The sequence below is a fragment of the Lottia gigantea genome (genome assembly GCF_000327385.1).
Source record: "Lottia gigantea unplaced genomic scaffold LOTGIsca_40, whole genome shotgun sequence".
NCBI lineage: Eukaryota > Metazoa > Mollusca > Gastropoda > Lottiidae > Lottia > Lottia gigantea.
The window spans coordinates 1,273,137-1,292,508 of NW_008709380.1; the positions used below are offsets into that span (position 1 = coordinate 1,273,137).

Sequence of the window (19,372 nt, forward strand, 5' to 3'; positions counted from 1 at the left end):
GCAGTAGTGATGTGATGGGTGACATCCGTGTCCATCTCTACCTCCTCTGATTGCGTCACTGTAATTATGACAAGGCATGTGTTAGCCAAGATATCCCACCCTTGTAAAGATCTACATCGCATTGACGATTAAAAAAAATTGAGTATCAAAACAACAAACTTTTATTTGCAAACAGATATTTATAACTTTATATAACTTAATATAAATATACTTTATCACATGGTTACCCAACTTTAGTCTCTTTCTGTGGTCGATTTAAGTCCAAAAGTTGCAGAAACGTCTTTATCATAGGGCAGATAAAATTCTTAATCGTCAAACATCTTCACTATATTTTGTTTACTGTTCTGCTTTTGAGCTAAAACAGGCTGTAAATATGGTAAATGGTCGCACAATTCGTTTCTTAAATTCTTTCAAATTACTTCGCAATCTTTTTAGCTTTGAAGTCTTCTTTTCTGAAATCACAAAACATAATTATTTATTAGTCAGGGTAATTCATTAACTGGGTGATACAAGTGATATAAGAATTTATTGGCTTAATTCAATAAACGCGAGCAAATAAGGTAAAAATTTATCAAATGCATATCATACACCTTAAAATTTTCAGTCGATTCACAAACCTTTCTCGTTTCCATCCTCTATAACGGCATGATCCACATTTACTGTCGGTCTTTTTTCTCCCGAGTTACAATTGCTGCCATTCGAATCATCCTGGTCGTCAAATCTGTTTATGAAATATTTAGCAAATTCCAGAAGAGGTCTGTCTGTTATCAGATACTGTGACAGATCTAAATGTTGGTTCTTTAGTTGTAATTGTTTCCCAGGCTCTTCATCAGTACGTTTTGGAATCATTTTTGGCAGAATGTCAGACATTTCCGGTTCTGCAGCATTAAGCATTAACGGTAACGATCCATTAGTGTTTAAGCCCACTGATGCATTTTTGTTTGTTTTTTCCCCTGTTTGATTGACATTTTGCTTTTGTAGATCTGAAGAAGAGCTTGTGTTATAATCTTGAGTCTCGTCCACTTGTTGACTTCTGGCAAAATCTCTCATAGTTTCTGCTGGACTTTTTCTGAAAATTCCAACTTCAGGAACGTCTGCTGATGCAGATGGAAGTCTGGAATTAATTGATGCCATTCTCACTGGAAGATAAGAAACAATTTAAAATATTAGTAAGAAGAAAATAAAACGACCCTTATCTGATGTTTTTGGCTGAATTTCATTATCCATCGGAAGCATTCATAGTGTTACAATTTAATACAAGTGTATATCGCTAAAATATTATGAACACAGTAAAGATACGTTAAAAACTCACCTTAATTCTCAAAATACTTGATAATTACTTGACAATTATCAGAGAAGTAGAAATTGTGCTGTTTTCTGTTGAAATTCAGAACAATCACTGATGACAATTGATATGACGTCATTTAGAAAAATTCCTTGACGTTATCATAATGCAAAGCATTGGCTACCAATGGTTTGTTTTGTAAAATGGAATTTCTTGAAAATGTATTTTGGCCATCTACATTTTCAAGGGTCTACGGTCCTTGTCTACTCGTAACATTTGATCTGACAATCCCATTTTCTTAGCATTGCGGAGGATTTATACTACTTCGCTCGACCAACTAGCCTGCACTCATTGAAAACAAGAGAATGAATTAAAGTGTATAATGATTTCATAATCATATTGATATTTAATATAATATTTAGATATTCATTTGTATTCCATGAACAGTTTAACGTCATTGTTTCTGCAAATTCTTTTTTTTTATTGCAAATTAGGCCTCGTCTGAAATTTTTTATTGGGTTCCGTCTAATCCACAAAACTTAAGTTCTTCAAACCATTGCGAATTTGGAATTGTCGTTAATAACATGATTGAATATAATATAAGAAAAAATCGCATTCGTTTCATAATCTACAACTACAATTTGTACTTATGCCGAGTATAGAAAAGATACCATTAAAAAGTCTTTCTGTTTTATTTTACGACAAACAAACAGTATTTAAGATAAATATAATGGTCATATAACGATCATTTAAAATAAACATTGATTTTTGTGCAAAAAATTCAACTGCAAATATAAAGTAAAGTTTCAGCAAAGAACTTGTAATGTCGCAAACATTTTGTTGCCATGACAAAAACAAGATGGCGTCTCAGGGAGAAAAATAATTTTTTGTTTATTTTTCTGTGACTTGCAATATCCATAAGATTTGTTTGATGTAAAATGAGCAGCTCTAATTTAGCCGTGGCTACCCTGCCACCCCTTTCTGCGTAAGAATTTTTAGAATCGTACTGTTAAACCCTTTTTAGGCATATGCTCTAAGAATTCACATCCACAACTGTACTCAAAAGCACTGACTGACTATGAGTGTGACTGGCAGGTGCAGTGAAGGGAAGGAAGATTTGAAGTTGATCCAGACCAGAAAGCTAAAAGCCCTTTATTCAAGTAATATGCTGCTGTAAAAGTGACCATTGAGTAGGAATTAATCCTTGATTTTTCGACTTAATATTGCCAGGCTATTGTTTTTGATTAAAAAATAACTGTATTCTTCTTCTATTCTAGAGGGAAAGTTGCAAAAATTTCACCAAGAATAGGACAAAGATTTGAAGGAATGACTGGACCATCATATAAAATCAATAAATTACATCATCCACTACCACCTCCAAAATCTTTAAAGGTATGTCCTATTGTCTTCAATGAGAATTTTTAATGACAGCTTTTTAATCATCAAAATATTTTCGGTTAATCTCATGAATTCTGATTTCTTAAGTATAGAATTATTTAACAAATTCCTAATGGTAAGCAGACCTCAAGTGACATTATTGATATTTTTTTCAGCCATATGTAGATACATTTTCTGGTGAGCTTGATACTTGGCCTGCCCATGCTGGTAGTCATGGCTTTTCTTCTACTTCTGCCATGTTGTCTAAAAATAAGAGCTTAGTCCTGGTTAGTGAAGATGAAATGGGGAAACTACAGATGATTCCCAAACCAAGATTTCTGGAACAATTAGAGAATTTTTTAAAGAAAGAATTGAAGGCTTTAGGTGTAACTGATGTTACTCCAAGTGAATTACGTTTACAGGTAAACTTATAAGCTTATTATTTTAATTTCAACTCTTTTTTATTGATCACATGAATGAAAATTAAAAAATTGAATTAGGATTTAAAAAATGTTGTTTTTGTATATGCTTAGTCATTGTATTGTTGTTGATAGAACATTTTAAGTTTGCTTATGAACACCATTATTTCATTTCAGGCTCATAGAGAGGTGTTTGAGTATCTTATAGAAGATTTTAAAACATATAAACCTCTATTATCTATTGTTAAAAATGAATATGAAATGATGTTAGCACACCAAAGACAACAACTTAGGGATATGGAACCATTGAAAGTAAGTGGAATTTCAAGGAACTGTTTTCAAAATTCTCAGAAATCTTTTCTTTTTCAATGTAGAAATATAACCTTTTCAATTGATTGCAATTTTGAAATTATATTTGACTTTCTTTTATTGAAAGTTGAGGTAATATATATCATTAAAGTGTTGCATTATTTATATTTCAGCAAATGTTAGTTACAGTTTCTGAACAATGTGATCAGAAAATCATGGCATTAAGAGAGGAAGAGAAAAAAGGTAAGGCCATTCTATTGTTTTATGGTTTAGTATGAGGTGAAATCCTTTTTATGACAGATGATTATTTCTGCATGCAAGGTTTAAACCTGACAAAATGATGAAATTTCAAAACAAAACATTCTTTATTGTTGACTGTGTATTATAAAAAATCCTTGTTAACCCCAAATTTAAGAGGAAAGAAATTCTTTTCAAATACCAATAATCTGATATTATATACTGGTTGTATTATAGAAATGACAGATTTAAAAGCCCAGAACCGTGGATTGTTTGGTCAGATAGCTGCTATGAAGAATGAACATGAAGATTTATTAGAACAGATAGCTAGATTAAAAGATAAATTGAGTGAAGAATATCGTAAATATAGAGATGAATGTGATGCTAGAAAACTGTTGATCTCTGACATTAATGATTTACGATATCAACAAGAAGATTATCTCATGTCCAAACAAAATATGCAGGAAATTGAGGAAGCTCAGGAAGATCCTGTCACTCTCAAAATTGCTCTTAGGTGAGTTACCTTTGTAAGAATTAATAAAAAGCTACAGGGACTAAGTCAGACCTAACAAACTAGAAGGTAGAGTTTTATGTAGAGTGGTTGGATTGAGGGTAACATGGTTTTATTAGTTAATCCAATGTATCAAATCATATGGACTGAAAAAAAAAAAACGGATGTTCTATAAGCTGTTAAATTCAAATTCTGAAGACGTTTTCTGCAAGTTTCATTGTAGTATATTGCATAGAATTTTCTTTGTAAATTTTTTTTTATTATCAACAGAAAAGCAAGAGAAGATGAGAGGGCAGCAACACAAAGATTAAATGAAATGGTAGCTAATTATGGTGATGTTATACCCAGAAGAGATTTTGAAGCATTAGAAGTAAAATTTAAAGTAAGTTATACATTATTAAACAGTCAGAATAAAAGTGGGAAACCCACATCATTAGGAGCAGAAAAGTTTTTACCATATTAAGAGTAGTATATGGCAGATTATAGTTTTGATAAATGATACAAATTTCTACGTAATTATTACCTATTTTATTACAGAAAATGGAAGAAGATATACAAGTAAAAGATAATGATTTCTATCAACTTAAAGCAGAGCATGAGTAAGCAAGCTATTTATAAAAACTTCTTGGACTATACCCCTATGATTTCAATAGAAATGTCCGGAATATTGCATCTGATGATCCACATTATATATTTCTTTCATTTCATAATCCTGAATCTTACAAACATTCAGCACAACTGAGTGTTTTGTTTTCATTCTCTAATATTTCTTTTTCAGTGCCCTACTTAAAGTTCAGGAACATGTCACTCAACAAAGAGATGAATTTTATCTTGAATTGGAAACCTTAAAAAGAAGTGCTACACCACGGTAAGCATGCAATTACTTTTGATTAACTTTTTTGTGAAAATGTATAATTTTTTCTACACTTTAGACCAAAAGGAAATAGATGGGAATAATTATATTTCTTAGATCTAAGTGGAATAGGTGTTGTGAATAGTTTCTATCATTTCTTTATTTTAGACCTGAGTGTGATAGATGTTGTGAATTAAGTTCTATCTATTCTATATTTTAGACCTGAGTGGGATAGATGTTGTGAATATATTAATGGTGGTATTAATAAATGGAATGAACTCTCTGATGGTAAAAGGAGTAGTGAAATGTTAGAAATATTGTTATCTGAAATGGGACAGGGTGGCATTGTAGACTCCACTGGTGCTGATTATTTTGATGGCCAGGTAAGAAATTTCCCTCAATTCACACTGCAAGGCGTTGCCCGTCCACGTTAGCCCAAACAGGTGAAGAAACTTAGATAGTAAAATTCCATTTCTATTCATTGTGTCCAAGAAACAGTGTTCAAATATAAATAAATTATACCATTTCTATAATTATGATCAAGATATTATTTTTGAAAGAATCTCCAGACTCTATATTTCAATATTTCCAGGGAACAGGTGCTGAAGTTCCAGTATATCTTCAACATGAAGGACCAGTTAGAAATAGACGTATTAGTAAACGTGATTGTAATTTACTAATAAGAGATATATGGAGAGAAAAATCAGCCAATGATGCAGAGGTAAATTTATTAATTTTACTACTTTAAACTAATATCTTGGGGAACATTGATTTGTATAAGGTTGAAACCATCCTGGCACAAAGTAAAGTTTTAATTGTTGGAACAACAGAAGTCGGACACAAAAATGACTATAAAACCTCTTTAAAATCCCTTTAATAAGGGAATCGATGCAGTTGGAAGTTCTATCTACTGCTTTGTGGAAAGCTAGAACAAGCCCAAATCAGATTGTAAATATATTAGGTTTACATTTGTTAATAATGAATTAATTTTTTCCCTTATAGAAAACTGATGGTATCAGAGACAACATGGGTGAATTCTTTAAAAAATATCTTGAGAGCAAATTCCCCTTACACCAGATGGTTATAGAATGGGCATACAATCTTCATGATGCTTGTCAGAGATTCAGTAAAGATGATAACATTAGTTTATTTTATAAAATATTAAGTGGAGATGTAAGTTTCAAGAGTTAAAAAGTTAATAGTGTTATTATTTTATTAGTAAATTATTGAAATGGTATGCCAATGCTATCTTTTAATAAACTTTTTTTCTTCTTCAACGAAAGGCTTCAATTCATAAAAGCACATCAAAAATAACAAGTTAAAATCTCCAAGCAATTCTTATGTTAGTGAAACTTCTCTAAAATTCTTATGTTTCATTTAAAAAATGTTCAATGACAGACAATCGGGAAGAATTAAAAAATATAATTAAGATTTGGTTTATTAGAAATTCGTATTAATTAATACTACCCAAGTAATAACAATCCAAACTGCAAAACGAAACCTGAAATCTAAAATAACAGTTTGGTAATACCTTGTTACAGGTTGATGAAGAAGTCTATCATCGTAATTTACAAGTGATTCATCATCTATTAAATCATCTATCTGAACAAGACAGTCAGGGTTCTGGTGTATTAACTAAAGAAGAATTTAAAACAGGGCTTAAAGAGTTCATGTTGGGTATAGAGGAAGAAGATATCAGTTCATTATTAAAGGCTGCTGAAACTGAACTAGAAAACAAAGACTCACCAACAATAGAATATAAGAATCTCTTCACTGAGGTAAAACATCTACCATATTACGAGTTTTTGTAGTCTCCTATTAAAGTTGACAAACCAAATGCAAAGTGTATAGATAAATTGAAATGCAAGTTATTGTTGAGTTGGATATAAATTTATGAGAATTATAATCAAATATAAAATTCCTTATTTAAGGATGATGAAGGTAAAACAGGGCCATTCTTGGAGGAAGTTAAAAAATGGTACGAGAAAGAGAAAGTCTCATTTATCAATGAAATCAAAGAAAATGTTGGAGATGGCAGGTAAATTTCTTAGCTTTTGAAATTCGGTTAATTTAGTGCTATTTTCCAAGCATCAAGTTTGAAAGAATATGAAATTTGATTGGAACTTAATCATTTTCGTGAATCTTTTTCATATTGATAATGGCGATTAATAACACAATCAAATTTCTATGTGCTTATTCCACCCAAATGCTAATGTTCCTAGTTAGATGTGATTCTCTTTTACTTTCAGTCTAGTTGATGTTGATACTACTAAGAGAGCAATATTACAAGCTGATATGGAGATAAATACTGAATTATTAGATAAAATACTAGCCTGGGTTTTTCAGACCAAAGTTGAGAATGTTTATGATGCTTCACCATTAGAACCAGCTAAAATAGTGAGCAGATTACAAACAGCTAACATCTATAGAACGGGGAGCCAATAAATACAATGATTTTTCTCATTAATAAGGCCAAATGTGAAAAAATGTATACAAATTTATTTCTGTGAGTTATATGGCTCAGGTCTAGTTATAAAAGCGCATAAGACCCAGTTTATTATTTGACTAAGAAATATCTGTAAGAATACATGTTAGCTAACCAACATATATAACTAAAATAAGCCATCTTAAAAATACATTCCTGTGAATTGTGAATTGTTGAAGGCAAACATATCAATCTTGATGCCAAAATATTGGTTTTATATTATTTTACTAAAATGTTGGTGGTATTTGTCCATTCCTTGTTTTTATATGAAAATAACTTGAAAGTCTGTGATATTATTATTATTATTATTATTATTATATACCATGTTTGAAGATTGTGAATTGTTTAATTAAGCTTATCTGATTAAAACACATTGTATAAATGTAATATAATTATTAATAAATTATTTCAAATGATGATATTGTCTATCAATCATCTTCACAATGACAAGCTATTACGAACCAAAATATCTTGACTACAATAGTCACCTCCTTGTATCATGGAAGTTTGTAAATGAAGTGATATGATTTACACTAGCCAATGCAGTGGAGGCCTCTGATTAGCTTTATTGGCTAGCACAGATTACAATCAATTTGCCACATTCCATGATACAAGAATAGTGACTATTGCAGTCGAGGTACAAGCACAAAGTACGAGTTCAAAGTATGCCATTGAAAACGCAAAATGAGAGCCTTTCAAATATTACCAAATCTATCACGAGGTAAAAAGTTAAAACTTTTATATGTATTTTTTATCACCAGTCATTTTTATCACAAAGCATGTTGACTAGTTAAGATTTTGTGTGGACTAATCAAGGATAATGGTTCGAGAAATTGAAGATTAGATTAGCTTAACGTTATTGATGCATAACTGAAGGCTCCACGAATATTACCAAATCTTTATCAAAGATGGACCTTAGAACCGGTTGCCCCCAAATACAATATCTGTGGTAAAAATAATGGCTTTTCATGGTAGAAGGGGGATAACTACAAAATAATTGTCTAGTACCACCATCAAAATTTATTATTTTAATCTTCAGTATAGCCATCAGGATATTTGATATGGACATTATCGGGACATTTTGGTGTGGAACAACATTTTCCTGGCTTGGGTGGTTCCATAGTACAAATATCAGGTAAATTCCAAGAATAGCACCTACAAAATTAAAGTATGTGTACAATTTTAAAGAGAACATGCAAATGTTTGCTTCTCACGTTATAACCAATGTGGATCATTGTCCATAGCTTGAGATGGAGTAAGACACACGGGTGTTATCTAGATCAGGGTAAAATGTAAAGGAAGAGACTTTCCTTAAAATCAAGAGCAATGTACTTACATTGAGGTGCATGCAAATTGACCTAAAGCTGCATTTTTGCACGTGCATTTCAATTTACAGGCATCTTTGAAAACCTCCGACTGCTTATAAACATTACCATTAAAGTAACATCCTGGTGCTAGAATAAATACAAAATAATCATTTCTGCTACTGTGATGCTTCAAAAAATTCATTTGCACAACTTTAAAAATAGTGGTAATAAAAAAGAGTTGGATTGTTATTTGGAGAGTGAGGGTATCTGTGCCAAGTAATTGCGATATCCGGAGATTTCTATCTTTCAATGATTTCAATATATACTAAAAACCAGAAAATTAATGCCGTCTCCACTTTTTAATTCCAGGCCATAGGAAATAATCCATTTCTTATTGTTTTTCAAAACTCATACGTACATAATCGTTTCGATAATAGACGACTATCCCCAGTTGAATAAATAATGGTTGTTAATACTTACTACACATGTTACAATGTTCAGGACAATTCACACGGGACCATTGAGCATATTTATGATCTGTACAGATATTGGGATCATATAAACCACAGTTAGGTAGTTTATCAACACAACCTGAGAAATAAATCATTTTACATGTCATAAGGCTTATTATTCTATTTTAAAAATCCGTACAAGCGAGACAATTCCGTTAAGCAAAATCTCATCCAAATTATTGCAAAATCAAGAGTAGATGTTATGTAGTAGTGGACTTCCAAAATCGTTAACTCAAAAAGCAGTCTGTTCAACCACAATACATTATCATTCGGACATCTATATTTTTATTTAACCTAATATAATTCAGGATCTGTGACATTTGCAACAAATGGCAAAAGAAAAAGGAGACAAAATTTTCTAACTCTAAGAATTCCTTGGATTTTAAATGGTACATATGTCTACTTTTTCAGCGTTCATATTTCGAAGAAATGATATCGAACGCCATATCCTCTCTCAAGAGGAATGGAATCCAAGAGCTAATATAAACTTATATCTTGTAAAATAAATTAACCATTGCTATTTATGATAAGAATTGCTTTACCTGTAACTTTTGGAGCCGTTGTTGTTGGAGCTAACATTGACGTTGTTTTCCCTATAATACAGATAGATAATGATCCGTGGAGATGAAGTAACGGGACCTGTGTGGTGATGTACATGAGACCAGTGTCGGAGCCAGGTCTACGTCCGAGAGGGGGAGAGGGGATGCGAGATATATGAGATTGCCCGAATCTTTAACCTTGTTATGAGATTTTTGCCCGAAAAACTTGTCCCCTCTACCACACCCCCCTCCCCTCCCCCCCCCCCCCCTTTTGGCTCCGCCACTGCATGAAACAATCCTTGGGGATTCTTTTTGTACAATAAAAATTGGGTAACTGGCCACGCGTATATGTTAAAAAAATTCCTGATTGTTGGGAATCAGAAATGAATTTTCGTCATCGCGGCAAGATGTCTGTCTTCATCAACAATAAAGAATAGATCTGTATATTTCATTTGAATTTTACCTGGACAAAGGTCACAATATTTGGCACACTTATCGGCAGCCCATTGTGCATATTTGGTGCAAGCATCTTTACCGTAATCAACACAATTAATTAGCTCATCTTTACAGGTAGAATCTATACAATTAAATAAAATATCCACTAACATCAAGGCTACCATTACCAGTGGCGGCTCCAGCCTCCATAGACTGGGAGTACAAATAAGGGGCAGACTGACTCAATGTGGGACAACTGTCGAGGCATTCTGACACATATTTTGGCACCAAAAGTATAAAAAATTATATTTTTCAACTGGTTAAAAACAAAGTGAGGGTACAATGTTCAATGAATACAAGCTAGTTGGTCGACAGTAAATCCCCCACCAATAAAATAAATGCTGAGAAGATAGGATTGTTAGATGAAAGGTTACAAATGAACTGGGATCGTAGAGCCTTGAAAAATGAAGAAGACCAAAATGCATTTTTCAAGAAATTCCATTCTACTAAACAAGCCATGTTGGTAGCCTATACTTTGCATTGTGATAACGTCAAGTAATTGTTCCAATGACGTCATATCAATTGTCATCAGTGATTGTTCTGGATTTCAACAGAAAACAGCACAATTTCTACTTCTCTGATAATTGTCTAGTAATTATCAAGAATTTTGAGAATTAAGGTGAGTTTTTAACGTATTTTTACTGTTTTCTTGACATTTTAGCGATATAGTATACACTATGTAACACTGAATATCATTGATATGTTTTATTAGAAACCTAATGAAACTCAGACAACAACGTTGGATAATAATCGTTTTTATTCCTTCTTACTAAAATTTTCTTATCTTCCAGTGAGAATGGCATGGATTAATTCCAGACTTCCAGCTTCATCAGACGTTCCTGAAGTTGGAATTTTTAGAAAAAGTCCAGCAGAAACTATGAGAGATTTTGCCAGAAGTCAACAAGTGGACGAGACTCAAGATTATAAGACAAGCTCTTTTTCAGATCTACCAAAGCACCATGTAAATCAAGCAGGGGACCAAACAAACAAAAATGGATCAGTACTCCTACTCACTAATGGATCGTTACTGTTAATGCTTAATGCTGCAGAACCGGAAATGCCTGACATTCTGCCAAAAATGTTTCCAAAACGTACTGATGAACAACTTGGGAAACAATTACAACAGAAGAGCCAACATTTAGATCTGTCACAGTATCTAATAAGAGACAGACCTCTTATGGATTTTGCTAAATATTTCATAAACAGATTTGACGACCAGAATGATTCGAATAGCAGCAATGGTGACCCGGGAGAAAAAAGACCGACAGTAAATTTAGATGCTATTGTAGAGGAAGGTATGTGTCTTTATTTATCGTATCAACCAGCTAGCTGATCGGGTTTGCTGCCTATGTTGCAAAATATCAGAATGAAGGATCAAACTTTTATACATTCTTTGTGGTTTTGATTTTTTTTTTATATTAAACTGTTGACGAATTGAGTGAAAGGAGATTCATTTGAGGTATTTACTATATTTGCTCACCGTTATTGAATTAAGCTAATAAATTCTTATAATACATATTTATATCACCCAATTTAATGAATTGAAATATTTTTTGTTATTTCAGATAAGAAACCTTCAAAGCTTAAAAGATTGCGAAGTAATTTGAAAGAATTTAAGAAACGAATTGTGCGACCATTTACCATATTTACAGCCTGTTTTAGCTCAAAAGCAGAACATTAATCAAATAATGAACACCGATTAAAGATTTTATCTGCCCTATAATAAAGATGTGGTTCCTCATCTTCTGGACATAACTCGACCACAGAAAGAGACAACAGTTTCGGAACCAGCGTTATCATGTGATAAAGTATATATATATTATGGCGATGTAAAGATCTTTTTTACAATAAAACATTATTTTTGATACAGGATTTCTTTTTAATCATTAATGTGAAGTAGAACTAAGGTTGGGAAATCTTGGCTAAGACATGCCTTAATTATCTTGACATAATAGGGCTAGTCTAGGCTGCTATGCCTTATACATATTTTACTAATAGTGACCAGTGGCGGTGCCAGCCTCCCGAGACTGGGGGTAAAATAGGGGACAGACTAACTCAATGGGGTGAACCTTACGTGTTGAGGCTGAACTCATAATGCGACAACTCTGTGGAAGCGCCATAGGTACAAGTCTCTCCCGGAGGTTGTGAGAGGGTTCTCATGACATTTTTTGAATTGACGCATATTTTTGGACAAAAACGTATTAAAATCATATTCTTAAATTTGTGAAAAATAAAGTAAAATAAGGGTCTGTTCATGTACACCAAGAGGGTTGGCTACTGTTGTACTGCTGTACACCGATAGACATTATGTTTGGTCTCCAACATCGGAAAGTTATTCCTGTTGATCTTTAAATGATTCTAGCAGTGCTCTTACCAACATTACAGACCTAGGTTTGTTATACGATCATGTTGATAGATATATTTAGGCGTGCACACTGCTTTATTATTGGAAAGAAACCTCATTGTCCATGATATCCTGGGAATAACCCCCTTGGGTTTATCCCAGGGTTTTCGTCAATAAATAATAAGAACACCTAGAAAGTTACCTACCTCCACATAAGGAACAGTATTTGGCACAATTATCTTTCGCCCATGCACCATAGTTGATACAATCATTTAAACTGTACGAATCACAATTGGGAGCTTTATCAACACAGGCTGGGGTAGCTGAAAAGGACAAGTTTGATAGGTATAGCTATCTGTTGCACCTTCCTATACAAAATAAATAATATCTGTGAGCTACTATTCCATAGGGAATATCCATATAAAGTCCAATATTGCATGAATATTTGTTTTGCTGTGATAAATTTCCTACAAAGCAGGGTTTTAAATGGTACAGTGATCAATTATCTGACAGAGGTGTGCTTGGTAGGGTGGATGGTTGCTGGTGAAAGACTTACGTGGTGGCTTAATAGTAGTATGAACTGTAACAACAGGACTAGTGGTAATACTTGGGGTCGTTGATGGAAGACCTAAAACAAGCAACACTTAAGAAATAATCAACGCAATTACCAGAGGAAATGTTGATTCCGGACACTGCAATTACGACAAATTTAGACTTAGATATATTTCATACCACCTAAATTTATTGATTGAGAGAAATGTTGACTCTTACTTATTTTCTTGTAAATATCAACATGATAAGTTCTGTTAAGATCACCAAATAAATTGACTATGAAATTGTGCCGAACTACAGATTCCAGCGCTTATGTAATTAGGTTCCTTACTTTTTCACAATATACCGAAATATCAGGGGCCAAAACTAGTGAGTAATTTGACAAAACCCTTTACAGAAGCTACGCCTTGGTTTTATCAATCAAGTTTTCGCAGATTTTGTAGAAAATTGCAAAAGCCGACCACATTTTCTACTCCCCTGAACATCATGGTGTGATAAACAAAAATTGCTTTACCATTACAAAGTCCACATGTTTTCCTACATTTCTGTAAGGCCCATTCTACAAACAGTGGTTCTGTACAGACATCATGACCTAATTGACCACATTGAGGATCAGAATCAACACAGTCCATCCAAGCTGGATAAAAAATAGTGCATATTTTAAATAGAGGGGTTCATATTCAGCATGCATCTTCCGCAATCTATGATACTGTTCTACCTGTATGCAAGAAGGATACATAGTCTGACGAGGAAAATATAAATACGAAATCGCAAATATGTTATCTAAATACAATAAATCATAAAATTGAGTATAAAACCGCGAAAATATATGTCCTTTTGTATCTCAATCGACAGCGGAATGGATGCTAGCAAGCACTTTCTCTTCTCTCGGACACTGATACCTCATAACGCTTTAACAGATTTGTCTGAAAAATAAAGCGTCACTTACTTGTTGCTGCATCAGAAACTGTTGTAACTGAAGATGTCGTTTGAACCTTGACTTTATTTGAAGCTACGAAGAAAAGAATGATAGTTTGAGTTCATAAAGTATCAGGGAAACCTATTTGCATTGACTGGAAAATTATGACTTTCTTTTCATTAGGTTTGGTGTGAGCAAGACCTAGTAGCTACGGTTAACAGATTCTAATAGATTTTGCACTTTTGCATTTTGATGAGATCGTTACAGATGATATAAAACAGAGTACTCTCTTATTTCGATGTTTTTAATAATATTAAGATAAAATTGGGGGAAATGGCTTCAATATATCGGCTCTTGAAACGCCTGCAAAGGATAAAATGGACATCTTCAGCTATAGCTTGAAACACATTCGAAACGTCATCGGGAGAACAAAGAAAAGTGCAATGGTTTTAAATATATGTACAGTACTCACAACAATATTTACAGCAATTTTCAATGACGAATTTGGTATAATTAGGATCCGAGCATATTTCATATCCTAACCTTGAACATTCTGGCTTGTCAACACATTCTGAAATACGCAAATATATTGTACCAACTTTTCAATGTCATTTTAAGGAGGTTATAGACTGTATTTGCGTATTCCATCCCAATTTTAATTCACTAATTCCAACAATCACCGTAGTCGATATTCTATCAGATTCATTGAAGTATATGAACAATGTTTCGTCCGACTCTTGTCATTTACATACTCTCCTAACTATGTAGTTCAATAATAAAACTTGCCAAATATTTTAGATAAGAAGGCATACGTTTATAATATCGTCCATCGTTCAAAATTTTACAGGAGATGAAATATTTCTACAAAAAACGAGGGGGGGGGGGGGGGGGGGTTGTAAATCTTTGAAAAGCATTCTTTTAATTGGTTAAACTCTATCGAATAATATAGACAAATCCACACAGTACCTGAGTTTACTAGAATGATTCCAATGGCCAAAAATAATCCTAGACTATAATAACATGACATGGTGTCGAGTCAGGATTAAGTAAGAGATTATTGAGGGCTGAAAAACTATATAGTCTACGTTATTGATAAGATAGGTCAAAATAAACTCTGTAACCTTATGTTTTCCTTTTCAGAAGCTAATCTAATCTTTAAAATACCATGTACGCAACTTATCTCCAACCCATATCCTGTCTTAGTTCTTTTGGTCTGTGATCACAAATGAATGAATACAGGGTGTAGCGAAGCGCAGTTAGTTAGGGCCTTGGGATCCGATCCCATTTGCTTGGTTAAGCTTGATGATCGTGGGTTTGTGTCTGATGACTTTATCTTATAAATCTAGTCGACGGATCATCCGTGAAAGGGCATTGAAAGAGGTCTGGCCAAAATCCTCAATTTGTAAATAAATTCCCTTGTTTTTTCAGACTTTCAGAGCAGATAGCACCCCATCCACAAAAACCTGGAAATATAGACCCTGTTGCTGCCCTGTGATTAGCAGCACTTGCAACATTTAATTTTCCGCTTTCATTTCAGTTAGTTGTCCTAACTAAGATTTGGTCAGAAAATACAGTGGTTGTCGCCCTTTATATAAATCATTCTGTTGTTATATATCTAGAAGTGCAAGGGTTGTGCGTCTTACCTTTCTGCACCTGATTGACTAATAAAATGTGCAATGAGGGAATTTTTGTCACAGGACAGCGACATTCGCATACTTCTTCTCGATGTCCACTGGTATTTAACGCGCATAACCTTTAACACACTAGGCTTCGGTTGATTGCTCGGGTTGGTGCTAATAACCCTCTTTCGCAAAACTGTCCCCAGGTCACGGCAAACTGTAGGCCCTATCCATAGGAAAGTCTTTCAAGTCAATCCTGTCTTCAAGCTGATCTCAGATGCCAACATTTCAGTTTCCTTCACCATGGACAATAAGACACATCCCCAAGAGACAGGAACGATACTGTAAATGTTACTAATACTTTTGATTGAAGTCCTTTACTTGCTGTAGAATTCACTAAGGTAATTAAGCCTGCATTGATTAGATTTATAGAGGTTTGATCCCCTGTCACTGTGAAGGTCTGGTCATGACTTCCAACTGACTTCTAACTGACTTCTATACTTATCCTACCATTCTTCTGTTTCTATTGACTAATAAAAGTAGATATTCCATGAAGTTGGAATTGTGTTTGGTTGTCTTTGTAGTAATCGTGTAGATTCGTGCAAAATTTTATCAATATTTTTCTCAGTCAAAAATAAACTTTTTTTTAAGTTTTATGATAAGTTACAAGGTCATTTTATTCCATTTTTTAACAGATTGGGTTCTTTAAGGACCCTTTGAATACCCCAAATCTGGAAAACAATTCAAAACTATTTTGACCTTCTGTGAGATTGCTTCTGATTGTTACCGTTAAAATCAAATATCAGAAATTCTTATTTCTAAGCTCGTCTGAAAGCAAAGCCCAAAAGCTCATATAATAAATGAAATATTAGATAGGAGATAAGCCTATTTAGTAATTGAAAACAAAATCAGGCTAAATATGTAAATGGTAGAGAGATAAAATATGGATGCGGTTTGTTTGCTGTAATTACTATTTCAGTATGTTACTTGAATTAATTGAGGGACATAAAACTCGGTAGAATAGAATTCAATATAATTAATAAAGCAATCAGTAATTAAATAAACAATATACAATCATACTTTATTCCACTTTTATTTAATAATACAGCCAACAACTTTCATTATGTACCATCAAATACCACTAACACCGCCACCTGCCGTCGGCATTTCATTGGTCGACGGCGAAATGTCGATTTTTTCGCGGTAGTTGTGGGATAGAATAGCAGACCTATTCAATTATTACTTTCGCAGCTTATTGGAGAATTACGCCAAGTTTTATGGATATGTTATATCTTGCTTGATTATTCTTTATATCAAATCGGATTTTAATGTTTACGTTTTCTGTTTTTTACTGTGTTTTTGAAAGGAAGTGTTCGTTTTAAATAAAATTAAATTCTAATGGGATAATTTAATATAAGAAAAGTTTTGGACACTAAGGGTAAGGTTTAAAACATTATTTGAAATGTTTATTTTCAATCAAATGATAACTTGTCGAAATTCATCATCGTTTGTATCCATTATAAGTTTACTCTAGACAACCATATTTTTTCGTCTGATGATATTTTCTAGAATTAGTAAAAGAAACTTCCAGAATTATATTTTTCTCATTCGCATACAGAATAATACTTATTAGTGCTGTGGTATTAGGAATTGAACAGAAATTTGCTATCCCAATGTATATATATTGGTATGCCACATCAGATGAAGCAGCAATTTTCTGAGCATGCGAATATCTGTTTTCTGATAAATACTCAAAATCATAGAGAATAAACAGAATCTTAAGTTATCAAACCAAAGAGAAGGAAACTTCCAGAAAGATTTATAATTTACAAAGAGATGTGTTATATTCTTACAGTATACTAATTGAAAGATAAATTTACAATATGTAAGTTTTCTTTGAGATCACAGAAGTTGCATGCTTATTGGCACCATATCCAAATTCCAGAAATTTAACACTTTATTTTCATAATAATCCAAACACAAATAGCGGTTTATAAACTCGATATCAAAGTTCACTTCGTTTCGCGAAACTAGATGATGTTCTTCGATATTTTTCTGATTTGCATTTAAATATACCCAGCTTTCTGAACCGATGTATATCTGTAGATTGTAACTATTCAATATGTCAAAAAGAATTCCATGCTAATAAATGCAAATATTTTTGTTGATGAATAGGGAAGCAATATGTTTTTAACTCGTATAGATCTAAAGAAGTATTGTGATGGTTTAGATTTATAAGATGTGTTGAGATCTGGCATACACGGTATGAGCGAAAGGTCCATTCTGAATATTTTACACATTTCTGTTTACTAGACACTTTTCAAAATTTTAAAAAGGTCTGCGTGTGATACTGAAATTAGTGTCAGACACTTAAAAGCCTCCATTGCGCATTTGAATTATTTTAAAAGTTGGATTTTCCTGAAACTAGGCTGAAGCAAAAGGATGTAACAAGTAAAACAATTGGTTGCTTTGGAAGTGGGATGATATCTTTAAATCTTTAGACCACTCGATCACTAATATTGCCAGTCTTTATATAACAATTCCTTTGATATTTCCTTCAAATTAATTAAGTGTTACATCAAGACCTAGTGATCCACAATGCCAACAGTTAATTAAATTTACCAAATTACTAGTGAGGATAGAAAGAGGATAAAAATCATGCTTTACCGACACCATCATCGCACTTTTGACTTCATATCATATTGATTATTAAAACAGCCACAAACAAATTATAATTAACTTTTTTTTTACCTGGCCTTGATATTCAGGAATTTAATAAATAAACTTCAAAACAATGGCGATTCTTTATTAAGTAGAATGTTTAAAAGACACAATTTTGCGGAACAAACTTTACTAAAGTAGTGTGCAACGTTTCAACGTTTTCTTTCGTCTTCCTTAGACACAATTAAATTCAAAACAATAACAATTTAAATGGCCATTTTATTCAAAAGCGACGTTAATATTTCTTTTATCTGTTATTCGTGTATTTATGAAAACCCCAAAAATATTAACTTTCCAGCACTAAGTTATGTTACCAATGTTAAATTGCTAAACTATTCATATAAACAAAACAGTTGCTAAATAGATAGATAGGATATATAGATCTAAAATCTAGAATTAGACATTGCTTGTGAAATGAAAATGGCTAAACCTATATTGATAAGAACAAAGTGTTAAAGAATGCAAATTTCCATTCCGATACATCATTATCATGTTTACAAGAAACAGCTGGTTACCAACCATCTCTATAATACGATCGGTCATGCAATTGAAGATTAAACACAATAATGCAATATAAGTACAATTCATTTATAAATAATTCAAAAAATATGTACGTAACACATGTATACTTAATCCTTTGTTGTACAGGATGAATACGGAATGTAATTACCATTTAAAGACTCAGTGTCAGCTTGGACACATTTGTATTACATCTATTGTACAAGAATATAGACATAATATATAGATATTTTATGTAAATGAGACAGCTGTCTATTTCGACATTCAATTCTGAACATTTATTCTTAGGTCAAATTAACCTCTTTTTTATTAAGATACCACAAGTTTACAGAAAAAAATATATGCATGTTTATTCAATATTTTATATTT

The 19,372-nt window shown here is 32.8% G+C and overlaps 5 protein-coding genes across 5 annotated transcripts; 2 read left to right on the plus strand and 3 right to left on the minus strand.

The window, feature by feature from the left end:
- Positions 1-336: 336 nt before the first annotated feature.
- Positions 337-1,134, minus strand: LOTGIDRAFT_163520 (hypothetical protein; the record flags this gene model as incomplete). The annotated part of the gene is made up of 2 exons (XM_009060027.1): positions 337-452; positions 618-1,134. The coding sequence occupies 2 exons, from the start codon at positions 1,132-1,134 to the stop codon at positions 337-339; spliced, it is 633 nt and encodes a 210-aa protein (XP_009058275.1).
- A 1,012-nt stretch (positions 1,135-2,146) lies between these two features.
- Positions 2,147-7,893, plus strand: LOTGIDRAFT_191501 (hypothetical protein). Its single transcript, XM_009060028.1, has 15 exons — positions 2,147-2,270; positions 2,563-2,677; positions 2,839-3,084; positions 3,259-3,393; positions 3,564-3,633; positions 3,865-4,141; positions 4,409-4,520; positions 4,676-4,737; positions 4,917-5,006; positions 5,212-5,374; positions 5,584-5,712; positions 5,994-6,164; positions 6,533-6,769; positions 6,923-7,029; positions 7,241-7,893. The coding sequence occupies exons 1-15, from the start codon at positions 2,224-2,226 to the stop codon at positions 7,434-7,436; spliced, it is 2,157 nt and encodes a 718-aa protein (XP_009058276.1). The 5' UTR covers positions 2,147-2,223; the 3' UTR covers positions 7,437-7,893.
- Positions 7,894-8,504: 611 nt separating this feature from the next.
- LOTGIDRAFT_163522 (hypothetical protein) lies at positions 8,505-10,454 on the minus strand (the record flags this gene model as incomplete). The annotated part of the gene is made up of 5 exons (XM_009060029.1): positions 8,505-8,631; positions 8,813-8,930; positions 9,264-9,374; positions 9,838-9,888; positions 10,298-10,454. 5 exons carry the CDS (start codon positions 10,452-10,454, stop codon positions 8,505-8,507), a joined length of 564 nt encoding a protein of 187 aa, XP_009058277.1.
- Positions 10,455-11,125: 671 nt separating this feature from the next.
- LOTGIDRAFT_163523 (hypothetical protein) lies at positions 11,126-12,010 on the plus strand (the record flags this gene model as incomplete). The annotated part of the gene is made up of 2 exons (XM_009060030.1): positions 11,126-11,624; positions 11,895-12,010. 2 exons carry the CDS (start codon positions 11,126-11,128, stop codon positions 12,008-12,010), a joined length of 615 nt encoding a protein of 204 aa, XP_009058278.1.
- An 861-nt stretch (positions 12,011-12,871) lies between these two features.
- Positions 12,872-15,171, minus strand: LOTGIDRAFT_163524 (hypothetical protein; the record flags this gene model as incomplete). Its single annotated transcript, XM_009060031.1, has 6 exons — positions 12,872-12,996; positions 13,230-13,301; positions 13,740-13,862; positions 14,175-14,237; positions 14,617-14,715; positions 15,111-15,171. The coding sequence occupies 6 exons, from the start codon at positions 15,169-15,171 to the stop codon at positions 12,872-12,874; spliced, it is 543 nt and encodes a 180-aa protein (XP_009058279.1).
- Positions 15,172-19,372: the final 4,201 nt, after the last annotated feature.

Excerpts from the sequence above, each read along its gene's own strand:
- LOTGIDRAFT_191501 (XM_009060028.1), top strand. The coding sequence starts at position 2,224 with ATGAGCAGCTCTAATTTAGCCGTGGCTACCCTGCCACCCCTTTCTGC. Across the intron at positions 5,375-5,583 it reads CTGATTATTTTGATGGCCAG|GGAACAGGTGCTGAAGTTCC; the intron begins GTAAGAAATTTC and ends CAATATTTCCAG. Across the intron at positions 6,165-6,532 it reads ATAAAATATTAAGTGGAGAT|GTTGATGAAGAAGTCTATCA; the intron begins GTAAGTTTCAAG and ends ACCTTGTTACAG.